Source organism: Stegostoma tigrinum, chromosome 10 (assembly GCF_030684315.1).
Source record: "Stegostoma tigrinum isolate sSteTig4 chromosome 10, sSteTig4.hap1, whole genome shotgun sequence".
Lineage (NCBI taxonomy): Eukaryota > Metazoa > Chordata > Chondrichthyes > Orectolobiformes > Stegostomatidae > Stegostoma > Stegostoma tigrinum.
The window spans coordinates 85346351-85365480 of record NC_081363.1 but is presented as its reverse complement, the minus strand read 5'-3'; the positions used below and the strand labels follow the sequence as shown (position 1 = coordinate 85365480).

General features: G+C 48.0%; 1 protein-coding gene across 2 annotated transcripts in view; it reads left to right on the top strand.

The window, feature by feature from the left end:
• Positions 1-19130, top strand: part of LOC125455683 (cysteine-rich protein 2-like) — a 51123-nt gene that overhangs the window by 3885 nt on the left and 28108 nt on the right. For both annotated transcript variants that reach the window (XM_048537995.2, XM_048537994.2), the window contains exon 2: positions 18921-19015. In XM_048537995.2, coding sequence (XP_048393952.1) covers positions 18921-19015 — 95 coding nt within the window. The remainder of the gene's footprint in view (positions 1-18920; positions 19016-19130) is intronic.

Genomic DNA, 19130 nt, shown 5'->3' with positions numbered 1-19130 from the left:
GGAGAATACCCACCAAGGTCTCACAAGCTGTTTACTCACTGCCTCTTTCTCAGCTGCTCTTCATTTTAAAAAAAATGAAAACCTCTTAAGACCATAGTATTGTCACATTCAGGAGTAAGGCTGTTTATATGACCAGTGCAGCCGAGATGCCTGAAGGGCATTTTCTCCATGTACTGTAAACCTCTGTGGTTGCCAGTGGGCTAACTTTTTGTTTTGAGTCCCCGATTTATTCATTGAATTCAGGCTTTGTTTTTTGCCAACGTTGAACGCATGCTCCCTCCCCAATTCTCTCTCCCCCCCCCCCCCCCCCCCCCCCCCCCCCCCCGCTTCCCCCTGCACACCTTTGGGTCAGTAGCTGACTCAGCCAGTGGTGGAGCTCTGTGGAAAGCAATCCTTAGCTCAGTGTGAGTGCAAGGCTCTCGGGGAAACAGCAGGAGACAGGAGGCTGGCATTCTGTCCTTCTAGTGCAGGCATGATGGGCCAAGCAGCCATGTTCTGTGATGTAGCATTTCCATAACCCTGTGCTACAGTAAGAATTGATTGGAGGCCAGGGTTTATTGCAAGCTTGCTCTTAAGTTCTCGACGTTCGGTGAATCAGAAAACAGTTTTTGTTTCAGAGAGCATTATTTTTATTTAACCTGTCAGCAGAATTCCAGAATTGATCTTGGAGTAGCCAGAAATGCTGTGGGTTTGTGCTGGATTAGGAAGCTACAGCAATATGGATCCCTGCCTGGGTGGGATCTCAGAATCACAGATTAATACAGCTCAGAAAGAGGCCATTAGGCCCATTGTGCCTGCACTGCTATATCCCAGTGCCAATCTCCTGCCTTATCTCCACATCCTTCACACACCATTTCTATCCAAGTAACCGTCCAATGCCCCTCTGTAAAGCCTCAATTAAATCTGCCTCCTCCACACTTCCAGGCAGTGCCTTCTAAATGCTAATTACTCGCTGAACGAAAAGGTATTTTCCATGCTTAATTTGTGCATCACTTTAAATCTATACCTCTCTCATTCTTGTTCCCGCTACAAGGAGGAACAGGTTCTCCATATCTTCTCTATCGAGCCGTGGCTTTGTGATTTTGAAAACCTCTATCCATCATCTCCCCCTCTCCGAGGAGAGCAATCCCAACTTTTCCAGTCTGCAGAAGGGTCCAGATCCGAAACGTCAACTTTCCTGCTTCTCTGGTGCCCAGCCTGCTGTGTCCACCCAGCTCCACACCTTGTTATCTCAGATTCTCTGGCTGGAGTTCCTACTATCTCTGCCCTCGTCACTGAAGTTTCTCGTTCCTGGACCCCTTCTTGCAAATCACTTCAGCGCTGACTCCGATGCATTTGCCCTTTTCCTAGAATGTGGAGCCCATAACTGTACACAAACCTCCAGCTGAGGTCTAACAAGTACCTTGTACAAGTTCAATATCGCCTTCTTGCTCTTACATTCTATACCCCTGTTAATAAAGCCGAGAACACTGTACGCTTAATTTACTGCCCTGTCCATAAGACATGTGTGCAAGAGTGCAAATTCTGCAGTGTCCTAGCTTCCAGTTTGGTGAGCATTCTTAATCTCTCCAAAGAGAGCAAGTGGAGGAGAGGAGATGTGCTCCAGCAGCACTTCAAGCGTCGAAGCCTGCATTGGCGAGATCCAGCAAGGGCATCGCTGGAAGTCATGTGGTGCCAAAGAGTGGTGAATCCCTTTCTAAGGGCAAAGGGAACTTGTATCTAGCTACCAGGCCCAGGGTCATTGACAGAGCACTTAGAGTCATAGAGATGTACAGCACAGAAACAGACCCTTCGGACCAACACATCAATGCTGACCAGGTATCCTAAGTCAATCTAGTCCCGTTTGCCAGCATTTGGCCTATGTCCCTTAAAAAGAACGACTGTAAAGTTGCTTTATTTCCTCATGTTTCTGCCTTTATGTTCTATGTATTGGCTCATTTTTCGTGCGCTTTAAGATGATGACAGTATACAACACTATTTTTGTAACAAGACACGCATGACCGTAATTAAATCAAACCCACCAGGGGCCAAGTAGGAGACAACAGGAAAACGCAGACTCTCATGGAGAGTGGAGGGCGTAAGCTGAGAATTGTGGCATCGACTGTTACACCCTGCATCTTGGCAGCCCACATGGTGTTCTTAAATGTTCAAATGTCATAGTAACATTTTCTGCTCCTTGTTAATGTTCTAGTAACTGAACGATTTTTGAGGGTGCTCTGGTCCGTACGGCCTCTTTGGAAGCAAAAAGAGACAATCTGCCTAAAAACTCTCCAGCGTCTGGTGGTTACCTCAGGACAGGGACATGTCGCACTCTGCAGACTTATTGCTAGCCTAACATCGCACTGATTAACCAACATGAGAGTGCCTTCTGTCTTTATCCAGTAATTCTTTGGTTGCCAGGCCACTGAATTCTTACTGTCAGGCCTTGCTCTCCACAGTAAGTTCATCAGCAGTTGGGAGCGAGGGGTGGGGTAGGGGGGTGTGCATGGGTGAGGGGTGATATTGGAGCGGAACTGCTGGCTTGTTTCGTTTTCAGGGCATGTGCCCCTGTTCGGGATAGTGCTGTCACCTGAGTCTGAAAGTCGGGGGGTTTGAGACGCACGAGTGGAGAGTGGCTAACGTTACAACCCTCTCACCCTTGATTGTATCCGAGGGACCCACATTGCAGTAACCATCGCAGTATACTAACCCACAGAGGTGGTGAAGTCAGGGCTTTGCGCTAGGGTGGAGAATTTCCGGAACATTTGTAGGATTTCGCCAGGATTTTCAGTGGCTGTGGAGCTCCGGGCGGGTGGGATTATTTTCTGGACAGAGCTTCGGAAGTTTGCAAATGGTTCTCCCGCATGGAATAGTTTGAAGCCTGCTAATTTAGCAGAGCATTCTACCTTAGTGAACATTGATGTGGTCTTTAGTGCAGTCTAGCTGTTGAAACACAGCTCAAGATATTCTAGCCAGCAGCTAGCAATGCTACACCCATCAATGAGGGACTGAAACAGGAAAGATATTCTCTCAGCTTTGTATCTTCTTTTTCCACAAACCTGCCCAATGACCCATAAAAAATATTTTACAACTTGAGGCATTGTGGGGAGTGCCACCCCAGCCTAGTTCCTCCTCCCTCATAGAGAATTTTTACCCCGTTCTATGAAATAAAGCAGCCTGTTTATAATATTGAGTGAGACAAATTAGTTACAGTGGTAAATCATAGAAAGCGATAATAATAAAATGGCTGGGATGGAGAGGCAAGTTGAGGCAGGATGCTGGAGGGTGCCCGCTGAACCTTTGGCCCCCTGCTGCTGGGGAAATATATCAGTGTGCGTTTACAGCCCACTCATCTGTGCCAGCCAGCCAACCCAACTGGACCTAGTCCCATTTGCTGGCATTTGGCCTGTATCCTTGTAACCCTGCCTATTCAGCCTTTAAACCTCGGGTCCTTTTTCAATTTTCTCCCCCCTCTCAACCTCAAATATCTTTATACCTTGAGTACCCACTGGTAATGCCGTCCTACAACCACTTCCATCAGGGCAGAAGCCTGAAAACATGCACAGACCATTATGAAAACAGCTTCCTCCCTGCCGTTATTAGACCAGTGAATAAACTCGCGAACTTCCAGTAATGTTGAGCTTGCTTTGTGCACCTCCCGTGCAGTTGTGACCTGCCTCGCTCGGTGGTCAAGCACCCTACGATCTGTAGGCCCTTGCTTACTGTGGTCTGCCTGCACTGCTTGCAAACAAAAGCTTTTCACTGTACTTAGGTACACATGACAAATCATATCTGCTGATGGGCAACTGAGTCAGTTTGGACGAAATCCTGTTGTTGTTTTCTCAGCTCGATGGTAGCTCCCCACCTGTCGATCAGGATTTTGCGTATTCCCACTCTGGAGACATGAGCCGGAAGTCGTGAGAAAGTAGGATTAAGGAGCAGAGGGAGCCAGTTGAGTCAGTTGAGCCGTTCCTCCGTTTATAGCAACCACGGCAGATCTTATTCTACCTCCTCTCAGACTCTCGCTGGTGGCAGTGCTGAGGGACTACCTTTCACACCAGGTGGTGAAACTGGGTCTCCATTAAAATGTGAATATTGCACTGTGTTTGGGGGGAAGAATTTAAAACGTGCAATGATTTTCAGGTGGGGTCTGTAGCCGATGAGCCACTTCTCTTCCCCCCCCCCCCCTTCACCCTCGAGTAAGGCATGTAGAGCTTCACTCTTGTTGTCACATGCTGGGCTAGAGGCTTCGATTTCCAGCAGCTCATGACCCAAGAAGGAACTAGCATTTGTACGTCCTGAGCATCAAACCGCACCCCCCACCCCAGGACTGTAAAGTCTTTTCGGTTTTCACAGAGCTTTGCGCTATCGAAATGCAGGAGACAGATTCCCAGTTGTTTGCAGACGCCGTCCTGAAATGTTAAATTCTGCTGTCATCTGGTATCCTTTATAAATAACTAGATGGACGATTACAATCTCTGAGGAATGCTAGACAGAGTCAGGATGAAGCAGATGGTTGGGGGGGTGTGTAGAGAGTCGTCATGGCAACAGGATAGCAAATCAGTGGCAATAACCCTTTTTTTTTGTTTTTGAAGGAGGCAGCGATGAAGGATTATTTTAGAACTGGGAGGGAAAGCTACACAGCTCTTGGGAACAATGTGATTATGATATTGGTAATGACAGCTAGTGGGCTGTCAGGGTTTCTCAGAGTACAACAGCTGGGCTGTAACTGAATTGACTCTCGTCCAAACGTTTCTCAATGAATTGCCCTTTTGGTTCAGCAGAGAACCGCTGGCTCACTGCAGAGCCTCGCAACAGTGGAAGGTGGGGTGGGGAGACGGCAGGCTATTATTCACTGTGAGCGCTGGTTTATTTTGGGAGCGATTCTGACAACTGTTTTCCGCGCAGTAAAATATTAAAGCGTGCGGTTTTGTTTTCGATTAAACAGTGTCAGCCAGACGGGAACAGAAGCCGAATGGAATGGCTGCAGGCATCCCAGGGAGGGAATTTCTGTAGCAGCTAGTCAAAGTGTGAGGGAGGAATAAAGGAGTCTTTTACCACCCACCTGTCTCCTCGTGACTGTTTTAGCTGGCGAGTTATTTTTCTTTCAGTTTTCCATTGGGAATGTCCACATCCATCTCTAATTCCACTGGGGGGAAAGAATAAACAAGACCGCATTGTGCCAGGACCAGAGTTGTGTTGCCAGGGTGCCCGATACATTTTTTTTTGTAATATCCGAGGAAAGTTCCCGTTTGCTCCCTGCCGTGCCGACGGTCTCGAACTGGGCCGCGGAAACGGACCCATCGGCCCGACCTGTCCACGGTGACCAGGTTTCCGAAACTGAGGCGGGGTCCCATCGGCCTGTGTTTGGTCCACAGCCCACTTAAACCTTGCCTATCCACGTACCTGTCCAGACGTCTTTGAAATGTTGTAGTTGTACCCATCACTTCCACCGGGACCTCATTCCTGAGGTGCACCACCTGCATAAGTGAGGAAAACGTTGCCGCTCAGGCTCCTTCTTAATCCTTGCCCCTCTCACCTTATTTCCCCCTAGTTTATGTACTCCCCTATGCTGGGGAAGGAAGCTTTGCTATTCACCTCATCTGTACCCCTCGCTATTTTTATAGGCTCTATCAGGTCACCCCTCACCTCCGACATTCCAGCAAAAAAATGTTGACTGGCCTGTGGCATGGAGTTACTGTCTGCAGCCCCCTGGAGACTGTGAATGTCTTACACATTATTGGTCGAACCCAGTGCTTCTGAGATGGTTTAAGTTATCACTGGTGACACTACCATTGAGTAACCACAAAGACTGAAGGTTAGCCAGGGACTTTGGCCTGCGTGGTCCATCCACACACTACCAGACTTCTATTTTCCTGTTGCACCCGAATAACAGCGTTTTTTTCGTGAAATTTTAAGAGATGCTGGAGTCAGGTTCACGGATAGTTTTTGGTGGAGACCGTTGGGAGAATATTGGATCCCATGGGAGATCGCAGCTCCTGAGGCGTCTCTGGACAGGGACAGTTTTCACTGGATTTGCTCAGGGCTGTGTTGGTCAACACGGAGGAGGAGTGTAAATATTTACCTGAGTAATACCCCCAGTAGCAGGAAAGGACTGCTGGCCTTCACTTGGAAGGGAGTGGAGTATAAAAGTAGGGAAGTTTTGCTAAAACGAGTCAAGGCACTTAAGTCAGTCACAGCTGGAATACTGCAAACAGTTTTAGGCCCCTTCATAGAGCCATGGATTTATACTGGACAGAAACAGACCCTTCGCTCCAACTTGTCTGCTCCAACTAGCCATCCCAATCTCACCTTGTCCCATTTGCCAGCATTTGGCCCATATCCATCTCAACCCTTCCATACCCATCCCGATGCCTTTCAAGTGTTGGAATTGTACTGGCCTCCACCACTTCCTGTGGCAGCTTGTTCCATACATGCACCACCCTCTGTGTGTCGGGGTGGGGGGGAGGAGGGAAGAAAGTTACCCCTTGAAAGCTGAACTAATGGAAGTGTGTCATGAAGTGACACTAATTCACCTACTAACTTCGCGTTTGGCGGTGTGTGCTGCTGTTTGGTTAAGATAAGATGAAAATGTGGTTGGCCAGCCAGGCAGAACTGAGAGAGAGAGAGAGAGAGAGACGGACGGAGGGACAGTGAAGCTCTGTGGGAGAAGGGCGGTCTATCCATTGAGGATCAGGCTCTGGGGAGAGTGTATGGGCTGGAGGGGAGAGGTGTTTGGGATTTGATTTGATTTATTATTGTCGCATGTACTGAGATACAGTGAAAAGTATTGTTTCGTGTGCTATCCAGACACATCATACCTTCCATAACAGTAATAGAACAGAACGCAGTGTTACTGCTACAGAGAAGGATCAACTCTAATATGCAGAGGTCCATTCATAAATCTGATAACAGCAGGGAAGAAGCTGTTCTCGAGTCTGTTGGTAGATATTTTCAGACTTTTGTACCTTCTGCCTAATGGTTGAGGGTGGAAGAGAGTAAAGCTGAGTTAAGAGGGGTCTGTGCTTATGTTGGCCGCTCTCCCAAGGCAGCCGGAAATGTAGACCGAGTCAGTGGAAGGTTTGTGCGATGGACTGGGCTGCGTTCACAACCCCCTGCAGTCTCTTGCGGTCTTGGGCTGGGGAGTGCGAATTGTCTGGGGTTGCAGAGGCAGTAAGGATGCAGGGATTGCAGAGATGGAATGGGGGCTGGAGAGGAAAGAGCGCCTCATTTGGGAACCGATGAAGCCTGTAGATCTCGCTGCCCGTGGCCAGTTGTTTTTTTTTTCTGATGTCGGGGGTCTGTTATTAAAGGATTTCCACTGGAAAGACGGATCAGTCCTGACTGCTTCGTCTCAAACTGGAGTCTAGGGAGATAGAGATTTTGAAATGGCATTGACTGCCTGTGGAGCTGATCTAAGCTCGGACCAGTGCAGGAGAAACTGACCAGGTGACAGCCACTGACCTTGTCAACTGTGCAACCCAGCTGGGATTATTTGTACTATAATGCCTTAGTGCTTTGGATGCTGGTACCAGTGTGTTGTTCTCTAAAAGTTTTCTATTTTAAATCAAATTCAGATTTGCAAACTGCCAGGGCTGGATTCAGGCTCCCGTTCTCTGGATTATTAGTTGAGTTAACATAACCACTGGAAACACATGAATAAGGGGATTGTTGGCGGTTCTGATGTTCACCATTAGACTTCCTGGTGTTTTTCTCCATCTGTTTGGCCGGGACCATTCTTATTTCTAAAAAAAACCTGAATAGGAATGGATAAACAAGCAAAACTCTTTTCTTTAAATTTATTTTTAGCAACACAAGACAGGAACTGCTGCTGGATTTTCCCCGGTGTGTGCCTGTCTCTGTTTTATCCATACAGTCTCTTACACCACATGCCCCATGCATTAAAAAGGAGAGATCTGCAGTGTAAAAAGACACTGCATCTGAACTCTGACTCCACTGAACCTCTGGGTTGGTTCCGGTTCTCCCGTTTCTCCCCGAACACCCCCACCCCCTAGGCCGTTGTGTAGCCGGGTGGACGCCCCTGATCAGAGTGGGCACACCCCATGCGCCAGGGAGGATTAGATTCCTGCCAGCTGTGCCCTGGTGGATGTGGTGGGCGGGCGTTTGGAACTAGCTCCTGTCACTGGGAATGCAGCCTGGTTTTAAGGAGCACAGACAACAGCTGGGGGCAGACTGTGCATGGGTGTAAGGGGAAAACTGTGACTGTGTGTGTGTGTATATATATATATATATATATATATATATATACAGCTAAGAATGCCCCAGGCATTAGCTCCTGCTGTGTTGCACAACTGCACTTGCAAAACTGATCGAATTATTCAAAGCAGAAACAACCCACTGTGCCATCTGGTCCAATCCAGTGTTTATGTTCCCATCAATACTCCTGTACGGCAACCTGTCATTGTCGATGCTTTATCTGGAGTGTGGCGCACTGCCTCGAGTTAGGACAGTGAAGAAAACATTTGACACATTTGCCTCCATCGGGCAGAACAGTGAGTGTAGGAGTTTGGGATGTCACATTGCAGCTTTATGAGACAACAGTAAGGCTGCATTCAGAGTAGCGCCTACGTTTTCTAGTCATCATGCTATAGGAGGAATGTTTCGAAACTGGAAAGGCCTCAAAAAAAAAATCTACAAACTGTGAGTGGAAGATTTGAGTTACGAGGAGAGGTTGGGTCGGCTGGGACGCCACCCCCCCCCCCCTCCCCCGTTAGAGTGTAGGAGACTGAGGGGCAACTTCATAGAGGTTTATAAAATCAGACAGGCTTAGATGAGGTAAATGTCCAAGGCCCAGGGTAGGGGAGTCCAAAACTAGGGAGGGAAATGATTGCAAAGGGACCTGAGGGGCAATGTTTTCACACAGAGTGGTGGTGCGAGTGGGACGAGGTACCTGAGGCAGTGGAAGAGGTGAGCGTAATTGCAGCATTCGAAAGGCATTTGGACAGGAACATGGATAGGAAGGGAGTAGAGGGATACGCACCGAATGCAGGCTAACGGGACTAGTTCAGTTTCTGTGCTGTCTGGCCGGGTGAGTCTAGGAACGCTACCACTGCATCGCAAGGTCCCCGAATCCCCAACCTATTGTTACTTTCTCCCTCGGGTACTTCACTAATTGCTCCTTAGTGACACTGTGCTTGCCATCTCCATTAGCCCCATGTGAGAGTGAGGCCCACGTCCTCACCCCTCCCTGCAGCTTCTCCACAATTCCGATGGAATTTATTTATTAGTGACCTGCCTTGGGTTTTTTAAGCCCCTCCTTTCGGACACACTCACAAAATGGAATTATGTCCTGTGTAATACCTTACCATCCTCTTCATTTTAAAGGCCGTTTGCGGTTTATATTTTAAACAAAACATAAGATTTAGACTCGACTGCAGGTCAGTAAATTTGCGGGTGATACAAAAATTGGTGGGCTGGTAAATAGTGAGGAGGATAGCTTCAGATTGTAGGAGGATATGGGATGGAATTCAGTCTGGATAAATGTGAGGTGATGCAGGATTGACGAGGCAAGGATTATACATGATGAGTATGGGAAGCACTTGAGGGTCAGAGCGACCGTGGTGTGCACTTACACCAGTCTCTCACGGTAGCAGGACGGGTCATAAAGTGCTTAGGAAGCCCTATGGGATACTTGTCTTTATTCGCTGAGGCATAGAGTTTAAGAGTAGGTAGGTGATGCTGGAGCTGTCTTAAACACTGGTCAGGTCACATCTAAGGTATCGTGGATATAACAGTGTGGAGCTGGAGCAACACAGCGGCCCAGGCAGCATCGGAGGAGCAGGAAAGCTGACATTTCAGGTCGGGACCCTTCTTTAGAAATCGTGGCCTGTTTCTGGAATCCCCATTACTGGGAGGGGGAGAAAGTGACAGCGGTGGAGAGGGTGCAGAGGAGATTTCCTGGGATGTTGCCCGGTCTGGAACGTTTCAGTTATGAAGACAGCTTGGGCACGTTTTCCTAAGAGCAGAGGAGATCGGTGTTGGGGGATGGGGGGGGAGGAGGTGTGGATGTGACTTGAGATGTATGAACTGTAAAGGGGCAGAGAATGTTTTCCCACTTGGTGGCGTGGCTGGTCACCGGGGAGTGTAGATCAGAGGTAATTGGCAGAAGGCTTGGAGGAGATGTGAGGAGGGGAAGAGCAAAATCATCCAGAGGGTGGTGAGAATCTGGAACTGTAACGGTGGTAGAGGCAGAAACCCTCCTAACACTGAAGAAGCATTTAAAGTATTCGATCAATGCCAAGGCAAACAAGGCCTAAGGCCAAGTGGTGGGAAATAAGACTAGAATAGTTCGATGGCTGTTCTGGTTGGCACAAACTCAATGGGCTGAAAACCCCTTTTTATTTGTGCTGTAGACCTGTGTGACTCTGTGATTTCTTTCAGGCTGTAGAGACAAAGGCAGAGACGTGGACCCCACCCCAGACAGGCAGACACACATCTCTAACGTTATCTTCCCCACCCTTCCCCAACCCCCGTCACCATGTCTCTCTCTCTCTGTGTCTGTGTGTATCTGTGTGTGTCTCTCTCTCTCTCTCTCTCTCTCTCTCTCTCTTTCTTCTCTCAGGGTGTGACCTATTAATTTAGCTCTCATTCACACACTGCCCCCCCCCCCCCCCCCCCCCCCAAGGGAGGGAGTGGTGGAATCAGGAGCATTGTGGACTGGAGTTTGTTGTTTCCGGTGGGTTTCACTGCCCTTCCACCCCCTGCACTGTGTGCACGCTTGTTTCTATTCTTAGAAAGCGAGTGACTGAATCCTGGCACCAGATTTTAACTTCTAAATAAACATCAATTATTTTTGAAACAAGAAGTATTCTTGGGCTGTTAGTAGCGGGGGCTCATGACAAGTACTAACCACTCTGTCAAAGCGCACTATTGTTTTAAAATAGCGAAAAGAGCTCGACTTAAATTGGAATAGGAAGTGGCCATTCGGCCCCTTCCTGTGGTGAAATGATTTGGCGGAGGGGAGACTGTGGGAAAACAGAGGGTCAGAGGCAAGGACCACTTCATCCTACCCCTCGTCCTCCCACCAAACTGTAGCACGATTTCCTCCAGATTGGGGCAACTGGAGGTGAGTTGTGACCCTCGAGTGACTGTTAGAGTAATGGGCCTCAGAAACCAGGGGACAAATGAATCTTTTTGCCCGGCTCTTGCTGAGATGCCAAGAGACGGGAAGGAGTTTTGCCCCCATGGCCATTTCTCCTTCCTCCCTGTCTCCCAGTGAGGGGAGAGCTCTCACCAACGTGCCCGTTGAAAACTCGGTACCAAGAGCTGAACACAGTTGAGAGATCGGGCCTAGCCATGACTCCGGCCTAACCTCCAGCCCTTCCTCTCCTGTCCCTCTCGGGTAAAGAGCTGCTGTTTTTTTAACCTCGGCCACAGCGTCACGCCACCATGTTCCATGGCTGACACCTCTGTCTCGGGCCTGTTGCAGTGCTCCAGCGAACCTCAGCGCAATGTGGAAGAACAAAACTTTCATTTTCCGCTTGGAACATTACAGCCTTTAAGGCTCGACGCTGAGTTCAATCATTTTAAGCCCTTTACCCCACGTCCTTACTCCAACCCCCACACGACGGGCCTTGTCATCGCTTGGGCCACGAATTGACTCCATGAGCAGCTGTTCCCTCTCCCAGGCGGACTGTTGCCCATTACTTTGTCCGTCCAAATGATTTCTCCCTGCCTCTCTCCGGGCTCCATCTTCACCTATCGTTTACCCCTTGGCCCCCCGCCCCCCCCCCCCTCCCCACCAAACCACCACCATCTTCAGCATGTCCACCAACTCTCTCCTAGTTACCATTAACCACCCTTGACACCCTAAGACACTTGCCCTTCCAGCTCTTGACCAATTGAGTCAGTGGGCTGAGAAGTGACCGATGGAGGTTAATTTGGACAAATACATTTTAGTAAAAACAAACAAAGGCAGGACTTGTACTGTTCTGAATTGCAAAGAGACTTGGGAGTTCTAGTCCAGGATTCTCTCAAGGTAAACTTGCAAGTTGAGTCAGTAGTTCAGAAGGCAAATGCAACTTTATCATTTATTTTGACAGGGCTTGGATATAAAACCAGGGATGCACTTCTGATGCTCCACAAGGCTCTGGTCAAGTCATATTTGGAGTATTGTGCCCAGTTTTGAGCCCCATATCACAGGAAAGTTGTGTTGGCCCTGGAGCCGGTTCAGAGGTGGTTCACAAGAATGGTCCCAGGATTAAAAAGCTTAAGATATGAGGAACGTTTGAGGACTCTGGGTCTATACTTGATAGAGTTTAGAAGGATAAGAGGGGGGATCTGATTGAAACTTACAGAATACTGAATGGTCTGGACAGAGTGGATGTTGGGAAGATGCTTCCATTGGTAGGAGAGACTAGGACCCGCGGGCATAGTCTTAGAGTAAAGGGAAGACCTTTTAGAACTGAGATAAGGAGAAACTACTTCACCCAGAGAGTTTTGAATCTATGGAATTCGCTGCCACAGAACGCTGTGGAGGCCAGGTCTCTGAGTATATTTAAGACTGAGATAGATAGGCTCTTGATTGTCAAGGGTTACGGGGAGAAAGCAGGAGAATGGGGTTGAGGAGCTTATCAGCCATGATTGAATGGCGGAGCAGACTCGATGGGCTGAATGGCTTAATTTCTGCTCTTATGTCTTCTGGTCTAAACGTAGGGCCTTGGGTACTGCTGTCGAGCAGAGAGAACCAGGGATTCAGGTACGTAATTCTTTGAAGTTTGCCTCACCTGTAGACAGGGCGGTTAAGAAGGCATTTGGCACGCTTGCCTTCATTGCTGAGACCGGAGGAGTTGGGAGAGCATGTTGAGGTTGTACAGGATGTTGGTGAGGCCTCTCCTGAAATATCCAGTTCTGGCTGACCTGTTATAGGAAGGAAATTATTAAGCTGGAGAGGGTTCAGAGGAGATTTACCAGGATGTTGCTGGGAATGGAGGGTGTGAGTTATAAAGAGAAGACTGGGACTTCTTCACTGGACGGTAAGAGGTTGAGAGGGCGACCAAAGGTCTTTTCCCTTCAGTAGGGCAGTTCAAAACTAGGGGGCATAGTTTTAAGTTGAGAGAAGGTTCACAAGGGACCTCGGGGCAAATCTTTTTTTTCAAAAAACGGTGGTTCATATGTGTATTGAACTTCCAGAGGTACGTGAATAGGAAAAGTTTCACAGGCTAAAAACAGGCAAGTGGGCCTGGTTCAGTTTGGGAAACCTGATTGGCATGGGCGGGTTGAGCCGAAGAGCCTGTTTATGTGCTATACGACTTTAATACTGTATCCATTCTGTCTATGTTGGGCCTTTGCCAATGCACTGGACCACAGTCAGCCAACACAGTGAATCAACTTGAAACAAATACAAATAAATTGTTGTTTCACTTGAATGGAATGCTGTGGTGGTCGGAGGAGGAATTAACGTAGCCTTCCTAGACCTAGAGTGAGGAATGCATTGTGGCCAGAGCGGGAGGTGTTGGTGGCGATGGGGGAGTAACTGCGGAGTGGATTAGCATGTCACAGAGAGGAAATGGCCTCTTCAGGATGTTGCGAGGGAAGGAACATTGTGCCAGAGAAGGCAAAAATGGCAGAGGATCAACTATGGAAACTGCAGGAAGTGAGGATAAGGGGATCCCTGTCAGGAGAGGAGAGGAAGGGAGGGGGGAAAAAGAGTGGGAATGAAATGGGAGAGATTCATTAGCAGTAAAGGAAGATGTATTAGGATAGTTAGGTAGAGACTTCATCGTCTTACCATGCCATGGGGCTGCTCTGTCTCATTAGAGAGATGTGGTGTAGAAGCTGAGAGAAAGGAGTTCTTTTACAAAGTGGCATGTGAGAAAATGTGCAGCTGAGGTAGCTGTGGGTCTCGGTGGGTTCGGACTGATGATTTCCCGATCAACCATTCCCAGAGATGGAAGGGGTTCGGAGAGATGGACCTGGTCAGGGTGAGCGCATAGTGGAGATTGGAAACTATGTGGTGGTCATTTTTCCTGCCCAGGCAAGTGGCCGAAGAGTCGGATTGAACTAGTGAATAGAATCCTGACAGTGTGGATGCAGGCCATTCAGCCCATCGAGCCCACACTGACCTTCTGAACAACATCCCACCCGGACCCATCCCCCTACCATCTCCCGATAATGCAACATTTCCCATAGCTAATGACTAACCCTATGTGTCCCTGAACACTACGGGCAATTTAGCATGGCCGATCCACCTAGCCTGCACGTCTTTGGAAGGAAACCACAGCACCCGGAGGAAACCCACGCAGACACGGGGAGAACGTGCAAACTCCACACAGACAGTCACCCGAGGGTGGAATTAAACCCAGGTCCCTGGCACTGAGACAGTACTGGATCAGTGTGCTTGAAGCGAGGTGTCAGAGAGAGAGGGGGAGAGAGAGAGAGAAAGTCTGAAACAAGGCATGGTCCACAAGCTCATTCACCTGTTTTTCCCGCCCACCCACCCCCAATCTGGGGGCCTGCAACAACACCTTGTACTGGATTAATGGTGGCAGGGGGTAGGGTTGTTGGGGCTGGTGAAGTTGTGAGAGTTCATATGTGATAGATTGCTGGGAAATGGGGGCCAATGGGAGCTCAGAGGCATGAGAGATGTGGAGAGCTCTCACCCTGTCGTGGCTGGGTTGTAGAGGGACTAGATATCCAAGATGAAGAGGAAATGGTTGGGGCCAAAGAGGTCGTGCAAGGTCGCAATGTAGGTGAACCAGCAATGGAAAAGGAAAATGTCAAGAGGGAAGGAAATCAGCTCAGTAAGAGGCAGAAACCATGGATTTATCATGGATTTATCATGGATCTATCTGGATAAGGAAGCAGAAGAGGGACTTCTCACAACTTTGGGATAGTGTGGAGTCTTACTGCCAGTCAGGCCTGCAAGAGAGAGTCAGAGGTAACGGCACTGGGTTAGTATCACACAGTCCAGTTGAATGGTCTGAGGATTATAGTTCACACCCCACCATGGCCACTGCTGAAAGGTGAAAATTCCAGGAGTAAACTCGGGGATTTGAAATCTGGTCTCCATGATGGCGATCACAGACAGCTCTAAGTGCCGGTTGTCTCGAAATGTGATAACAACCCGTTAATCTGTTTTTGTGATGTTCGTTTGAGGGATGAATACGAGTCAAGTCACCGGGGATAATGCCCTCACTTGCACCCCCCCCCCGCCACACTTCACGATAGTGTCATGGCCTTCTGTACGTGTCCCTAAGCGAGCAATCAGGCAGGACTTTGCCTTAATGTCTCTATGTTTTCCGGGCACAACGCACATGCCTTCAGGAAGCTGGCTGTTTCTGTCGTAAGCAAATCCTGCAGGATGCAGTGGGATTGCGAATTCTGCCTGGATTAATTAAGCAGGACCTGGGGAGTGAAAGATGCTTCCTCTGAGATGGAGCTGTGAGAGTTTCTGCAAGCTGGCAGGAGATGCCTGGTTTATACAATCATTTAGCTTTGGAACATATTAAGGAATTGTTTAATGGTGGGGAGGGAGGGGGTTGCATTTCTGATTAATCCTTCAGTTTATATGATGGTAACCGGGTGCCTGATTCTAATCTCTCAAGGGAGCAACCTATTAAGGGACCTTTGTTATTTGTTATGTACGTAAATGATACAGCTGAAAATGTGGAGGGAATGTTAAGCAAATATGAAGACACCACCAAGATTGGTAGTGTGGTTAATAGCAAAGGAGATGGTTGTAGTTTACAGGAAGACTTGATTGGCTTGATCAGATGGGCAGACCAGTGGCAGATGACAAAGGCAATCACTTTGGAAGAAGAAAGAAGATGAGGGAGTATTTAGTGAATGGCAGGATGCAGGGTAGCTTGGAGGTACAGAGGGATCTTGAGATAATTATTCAGAGCCCTGAAGTTGGCAGAGCAAGTGAATAGGGTCAAGGTGGCATGTGAGAAACTCGCCTTCATCAGTATAAGATCAAGAAAGTAATGCTGGAGTTTACAGAGCCACAGCTGGAGTACTGTATGCAGTTCTGGTCACCTCATCACAGGATGTGATATCACTAGAGGGGGTATAGGTGAGGCTAGCCAGAATGTCACCTGAGATGGAGAAATTGTGCTACAAGGAGAGACTAGGTAGACTTGGATTGTTTTCTTTTAGAGCTGTGGTGGGGGCTGGGGGGGCGAAAACATGACTGAGGTGTGTAAGATTATGAGGGCTATGGACAAGGTGAGTAGAGAGCAGATGTTTCCCTTAGGGGTCAATCATGAGAGGACACAGTTTTAGAATAAGGGACAGGAGATTTGAGGGGAAAAAAACTTTCATCAGGTGGTTCGAATCTGGAATGCACTGTCTGGGAAGATGGTTAAGGCCAGATGTCTTTCAACCTTCCAAAAAAGTTTTTTTTTAACAAATATCATAACATTCAAGGATATAGGACAAATGCAGGAAATTGGGATTTGTACACTTTTAGTGGTAGTCATTGTCAACAATGGGCTGAAGGGCCTTTTCTGCATTGTATAAATAGGTGAACATTATCATCCATGCTTTAGCCCTCTGAGCCACTGATAATCATCTTGTATGCTTTTGGTGACCAGCAAGATTGATCCGAGCTGGAGTTTGACGTCAGTCCTGCTCCAGGTCAACTTGGAATGTTGTCCAGTGGACTTGTAAGAACTGACCTTTTGCTTTTTCATTCCTCCTGCAGCCCCCCCCCCCACCCCGCCCCCGGTCTGGAATCCAGAACAATCAGAGCCGTTAGAGACAGGGAAAGCAATCTTTGCATTTATATAGAGCCTTTCTCAACCTCAGGATATATCTCAGCTCCTTGTCACCAATGAAATCCTTTTGCTGTGATGTCGCCATGGTGTTGCAGCCAGTCAGCACCCAGCTCATGCAGCAAGTGAAAATAACCCGAGAGTTTGGCTTCTAGAGCATGCTGTTAGCTCTGCTTTGAATCAGTGCCATCAGATCTTCGATGTCCATCCTTTTAAGGAAAAACATACTTTGTGTTTGCTTTTCTTTTACTCTTTTTTTTCATGGGATGTGGGAAAATCGGGCAAGATCAAAATGTGCCTAACTTTCCATGAACTGAGGGTCTTGCTTTCCTCGGCCATTTCTGAGGGTCTGGAGTCACACATAGGCCAGCGGAGTCTTAAGAACTTCTGCATCTTGGTAGAAAATAGGAGCAGGAGTGGGCTGTTTGACGCTTCGAACTTGCTCCCCCCCCCCCCATTACAATCATGGTTGATCAGCCCATTCAGTCCCATGTCCACCTTCTCCCCATACCCTTTGATCCTTTTAGCCCGAAGTGCTATATCTGACTCCTTTTAACATTGCGTTCTGAAAGATTAAAGTTAAAGAATGAAAAGAATAATCTTCAATCCAGTGCCAGGGTCAGATTATAAATCTGAGGGAAGTTGAATTGGAATATGTCACCAGAAGATTGACTCCCAAGCGGGAAAGCTTTCCTATGTAGTAGTAATCAACTGTTCATATATAATTGTGGCTTCATCAATTCTGCTTAGGTATTTGTAGAGCAGAATTTTTTTTAGCATTGTGCTCCTAAGGATTCAGAGTTCTTCATGCTATAAAATTGAACAAGCCAATGTTAAGGCAATGCAAATAACACAGAAAATGATTTAATGTTAGTAGATTGAGCCAGCCATTTGAATTAAGTGACAATAAAATAAGACGGGACTATATTCACAGTAGCTGAGTGATATTAGTCACTGATTGGAGAGAGAGAGAGATCAGACGTTTGTTTATCCCAACCTCCCACTGATCCCGGATGTTTTGAATTTCTAATAATTTACAGACTAGGTCATGTGGCATTGCCCTGTGGGGAGAAAAGGATTCCTGTGGAGAGAAAAGGATTCCAAAAGGACATCTCACCTCCCTCTTGCACAGTTGCTAGCACCTTTCTTACTTCTGGTAGCTAGCTTGTGGGTTCAAATCCCACATGGTTCACAGTGCAGTGCCACTGCTGTCGGAGACGTCCTTCATACAGGACACGGAACGGAGACCCCAAGATGGAAGGAGAAGATCCCATTGCACTAAGGAGGGCAGGAGGCTTTGCTCTCTAAATATTTGATTTGATTTATTATTGCCACGTGCCTGCAGTACAGGCGTCCCATACAAACTGCATTAGGGGAAGAGACCGGAGTGAGGAATGCAATGTTAGAGCTGCAGGGAAGGCACACAAAGAGAGAGATCAACATTAAATTTAAAATTTGAGATCTCCATTCAGAAATCTAATAACTGCAGGGAAGAGCTTTTCTTGAATCTATTGGTACGTGTGTATGCACCTTTTGTATCTTCTCCCCAATGGATGAAATTATAACCGGGGTGGGGGGGGGGGTCTTTGATGATGTTGGCCGCTTTCCTGAGGGGAGGGAAGGTATAGATAGAGTCAAAGGCTGGATGGTTGGCTTGTGTGATGGGCAGGGCTGTGTTCACAACTCTAGGTTCTCATGGCCCTTGGACAGAGCAGTTCCCATATATCCTGGCCAGACGTCGTCCATCAACATCACTGCTGTCTCGCTTTTAAGTTGAGAGTTTGCTGTACACTTATTGGCTACCTTGTTACTTGCCTTCAGCAGGACAACACGATCTATTGAAAGTATCCACCATTGGCTACTGAACCATTTGGGACAACGCAAAGTTGCTAAAGGTGCTATGTCAATACAGGTCCTTTTTTTATTTTTGTTGAGATTGGCTGCCTGGGGAATATGATTCCTGCTCGTTTCCTTTTGTGGAAATGTCAGAGGGGCAAGAGAAAAAAGAGAGGGGCCGTGGAATTCGGACACGGCTCACGATGTGGCCAGACTGCTTTGTTCTGGGAGACTCCCTACACGTTCTATTCCGATCCTGAGCTGAGCCAAGCAGAGAGAGAGAGTGAGGTCGTGTTTCTCAAGGGGGCGAGTTCCCAGCGATCGGGTGAAGACTCTGACTGACTGATTTACCGACTGTTCTTGTTTCAGCTGAGAAAGTGACCTCTCTGGGAAGGGACTGGCACAAGTTCTGCCTGAAATGCGAGCGCTGCAACAAGATCCTGTCGCCGGGGAGTCACGCCTCGGTGAGTACCGCGCCGCGGAGAGTTCCCAGCCCCGCGCGCTGCCAGCGGCACTTGGACCGCAACAGGCATATCCTCCACAGCCAGTTATCACTGAATGCGCTCCTAAGACCGTGGG